The sequence below is a fragment of the Arachis stenosperma genome, chromosome 10 (assembly GCF_014773155.1).
Source record: "Arachis stenosperma cultivar V10309 chromosome 10, arast.V10309.gnm1.PFL2, whole genome shotgun sequence".
Classification (NCBI taxonomy): domain Eukaryota; kingdom Viridiplantae; phylum Streptophyta; class Magnoliopsida; order Fabales; family Fabaceae; genus Arachis; species Arachis stenosperma.
Window position 1 is genome coordinate 127,823,800 of NC_080386.1, and position 4,796 is coordinate 127,828,595.

At 36.1% G+C, this 4,796-nt stretch overlaps 1 protein-coding gene across 1 annotated transcript; it reads right to left on the reverse strand.

The window, feature by feature from the left end:
* Positions 1 to 1,312: 1,312 nt before the first annotated feature.
* On the reverse strand, positions 1,313 to 2,483 carry LOC130957687 (uncharacterized). Its single transcript, XM_057884531.1, has 3 exons — positions 2,151 to 2,483; positions 1,855 to 2,003; positions 1,313 to 1,574 (listed from the first exon to the last, which is right to left on the reverse strand). Exons 1-3 carry the CDS (start codon positions 2,481 to 2,483, stop codon positions 1,313 to 1,315), a joined length of 744 nt encoding a protein of 247 aa, XP_057740514.1.
* Between the last annotated feature and the right edge of the window lie 2,313 nt (positions 2,484 to 4,796).

Below are 4,796 nucleotides of genomic sequence, written 5' to 3' on the forward strand. Positions count from 1 at the left end.
TCGACGGACAATATGTCAATGGATGTCTAACGGACTTCAAGCGGTATATCAACGGTGGTCGTCCAGCATGGGCATGATTCGAGGAGATACTAGGTGTGTTACCGCCGGCAAACTGCATCGACAAGATCATTATGAAGTGCACTTGGATGTAGGAGGCATTCAGTGACCTTCCCGAGGGCGTAAACGAGGAGACAGTCAGGAGGTACGCGAGAGCGTCCATCATGATGCTATTATCGATGCAGCTCTTTGTTGACAAGTCCGGTACATGCATGCATATTAGATGGCTGCCATACGTAGTGAGATTAGAGGACATGGGCAGTTAGCCGCTCTATGGTGATTATACTGGTGGTTACCAACAAGTACATGGTTAAGTTGGTCGGTCCTTTGCAGCTCCTCCAATCATGGATCTTTTGGCGGTTTCTGGGTTTTAGGCCTGAGGGGTTGACGCATTTCATTGGCAATTGGCTTCGAGATACTCAACATTAATACTTATTCTGTGGGTCATTATTTTTCGGTTTATGCCCGTTGTGGATAATATGTGTTGGGCCGCAGGTTGTCAGGTTATCAGCCAACACCGAGCGAGAAGAGACCTCGAGTCGTGCACTGCAGACTGAGATAGATTTACTTCGGGCTACGGATGTGAGTGTTAAATATTGCCTGTTTTTATTGTGCAGTTATGTTGTCTACTTACTGTTCATGTTGTCTTTGGAGGACTAATTCTCTTTACAATTTGTGTGGATGCCATACAGCTCGCCGGATGTCATGCAAGTGGTGCATCCCAAGATACTGGAGCCACGTCACACGGCATTATGGAGAACCATGATGAAATTGATCTACTTTGCTGTCATAAAATGGCATCAAGTGGATCGGATGCTACCACAGCTTGGAGGAGTACGACATCGGTCACGACCCGCACTCAACATTGATTTCTTGATGTTGAAGGATGGCAGAGTCGGCGATTAGTGGTTTCCTACTACCTTACAGTGTTGGCGCACTCATTGGACCAACAGGGCACAACATTTGTTACGATTTGATGTTGTTCCAGATCCAGGACTGTCTCACGAGTATTTAGAGTGGTGGCATCAGTATGGTAGGCGATTCTTATTGCCTGAGCTATTCCTCGGAGACCCCAGAGCAGGCGCAATCATAGCCGAGGCATTGCAGAGAGTTCTAGGATAGGCTCTACAGATGGACCAGGTGCCTGATGTTCCGGACAATCGTCGTGTTGAGTGGAGACGTTGTGTCGGGATACGTTCCAGTCAGCGTGAGTGGAGGTGGCTCGACGTTCCATTGATGCATTTTATGACTCTTTTCAATCTCCATAAATCTGAGCTCCGACCTTCTGCTTAGCCAACCAAATTCTCTTGTAAGTCGGTCTAAAACTGAAATGTGCCTCGGTTGCATTCAGTAGTACCTTGATTGACACGGCAGCATCAACTCTAATCTTAGGCAGTATGAAGGCCGAGATCACATGGTAATCAAGCATCCTATGATCACTCGATATCGACGTGGTCAGACAAGTATGAGGTCTATTGTACCGTTTTACCTCCCAAATACCTCTGCGCTGGTGGAAACTGATACAAAACAACAAGTGCACCCATTGCCAAATTCCTTACACTTTCCATAGTTCTTGCGATAATCGGATTCCAACACTTTGTACTCAACCTCACGTCGAATGCTATAAGTTTTCACGCTTAACACGACCTCCTCTTTATCCTGAAATTACTGACCGACTTGAAACTCAGCTAGTCCTCCTATATCCTGTGTATCTCTGGCCCCAAATCCAACAGGCACGCCAAGTACCCCCTGCTGTCTCATGGCATCTAAGTCCAAAGTTGAAAAGTGCGGGGGTACTGTTGAGTTTCTGAACTAGCCGCTCTACCACCCCCAGCTGGATTACTCCTCACTATGTCATCATCGCTATCATCAGTAATCATTGCAAGCTCCAAATCATCATCATCATCATCCCGCAGTACATCTTTCACATCATTCAATGTTCCACCCTATTCAAAAATTGATACCACATCAGGAGTACCGACCATTGCAATCGCAAGCTCATCGAAGGGTCAAGTATCACCTATTTCTCTGTCACGATTGCGGTTTAGATCATTTGCTAAGGACGAGGTGGCAACCAAAACTGCCTCAAGTACAATCACGGGCACAGATGATGAAGAGATACCAACAGACATTGAACTAGAGCAGGCAACCATTGCTGAAGGTTGAGGATTCTGGTTCAAACCTCCTGAATTACAGACCACATCTATAAACTTGGCCAATATTTTAGGGCTCCTCACCTTGGAAAACTGCTGACTACAATGGAACAAAACTTGCAAATCTTCGTCACTGCCTATGACGAAGGAATCGTACTTCACATCATCCCGCAACACGGAAATTAAAATTCTATAGAATAAATTCTCAACCCGTTTCACGCGTTGCATTTCCAATTTTTGGATTATAGTATTCTGAAACTCGGTGAAACTCATTGAAAATTTGAAAAAAAATATTAAACGGATCCTTATCAATAAATTTAATTGCAGAATACATTTTTTTTAATAAACCATCTGTAGTGCATCAGAACTAAATAACAATCATCACTAGTCATTATGACTTTTACTCTAATGAATCCATAACGTTTTGATCGATTTTATATAAGAACCAATTCTTGTAAATCGAATTAGTTGAATTCGATTTATATAACTCAGTGGGTATCATAGTAATTCGAATTAAGTAGACTCGATTTATTTTAATTATTTCAAACATTAAATTGAAACAGCATGTATCGTTTTACTTTTTGATCCCTCCTTCTTATAAATCAATGTAGGTTATTTTGATTTACTAATGCTCTTAGTAAATCGAGTCTAACTCGTTCAATTTACTTGTTTTTTTGATAAATCAATCTTATTTAATTTCATTTACATTGTACATTTGTAACTTGAATTTATTAGTTTCGATTTATATAAATTTGTTTTTAAAACGGGACATGCATGTAACGTTTTGAATTTTGGGACTTTAGTGTAATATTGGGTGGTATTGTTTATATGATTTATCCCAAATTTGTTATTAGATTAATGAGCATAGTCTTCCATGTATAACACGATGAAACTTCTAATTTGTTGACTAACAATGTTAAGAAAGTGCCTCACACTCTTTAATGAAACTTTGTGAATATAATTAAAAGTGTGAAATTCAGAATTCTCCCGTACAATACAAGCACAATTGTTTTCGTTTAGACTTTAGACGCATAATATTCAAACTTCCATGGAGTATGTACCTGTAATTTCACTATGGCATTACAAGATGAAAGAACACGTGTCATTGATATGAGTCATGCCTTTTGATTTCTTTACCGTGAATTTATTACAAAGTAACATTATTTCTTGCATGGTCTAAAACAAATAGTCAAACACTACAATTATTCAACTGTTGAAATGACATGTCCTATTTTAATTTAACCCGTATATATTCTTCATAACATGATTTATATCCATTTCATTTTCAAAGATAGGAGTGTAACAAATTACCACCACTACTGCTTTAACTTGAATACGAAAACATACATTAAATTGTCTCTTAAGTAAAGAATTAGTCGTTATGAAACATAATGTTTTAAAAGTATTTTGTTATTGATCTCAATCACTCCATCTTCTTTATGCAGAAAATATCTTCCTCTTCATTAGTAAGTCATAACCCATGTGGGTCATTAGCTATACAATTTACGTTATTAATAATATTTCTGTCAATTTCTACCAATTCTTATTATAATTGTGTTTAATAAAAATATTTTTGTGAATGTATCTAATAAAAATATATTTTTTTATAATTATATTTAATAGAAATATTTTTATAAATATATTTTCTGGATGTATCTCTTTTTATATATATATTTAAAATATAATAATCTAATACACTCTCTTTTTATTAAATTAATAATCAAAATAAAAAATCACCATATAATAAAAATGATTTGGTGCATTTTCAAATTATTTAAAATGTTTGGTCGAAAGTGAAAAACTGTATCTTAAATACCTCTATCCGATCCATATATTTTTGCAATAAATAATTTTGTTACACGAATTAAAAACATAATACCAGATGCTACTTTACCCCTAATCCCTTATTTGAATGTTCATGTTTCAGGTTCAATTTGTGGTCTAAGAAATAAATTTGCCCCACTGCTTTTAGTTTGATTGGACAAATGAATTGTAAGACTGGTCCACACTCCACGCACTTATAATGTAACCAAGCCAATGACAGAGAAGAAGAAGAAGAAGGTAGGCAATGTGTCTGTGTGCGCACATAAATATTAAATAGACACCACTAAAACCCACGAAAACAACGTGTTGTCCTCCGCCACAATTACTGTTACAGATATTTTTAACTTTTTCCAAAGTAATTAGGGTTTATCTCTCTCTTATCATAACAAGATAGGTTAAGATTACACACTAATTTTTTTTATTAAAAATATAAAAATTTAAATTTTAATGTATTTATTTTGTATTTATTAAAAATTTAAAATTTTATATTAATGATAATTTTATTATATATCCTAGGATACATATTAATTTAATCTATGTTTTAAAAGGTAATTTATTAACTTGTGTTTTAAGAATTACATGTTAAAAATTATAAATTAAAAATTATTTTATTAAAAATACAAAAAAAGTTAATGTGTATAAACAATGGCTTTATTGAAGGTAGAAACTCAGATACAGTCAACTTCACGTGAAGTTGATAATTGAGAGCCATTAGATAATTTGACTGATTTGACTAAATTTTCATCTAACAGCTCTCAGCTA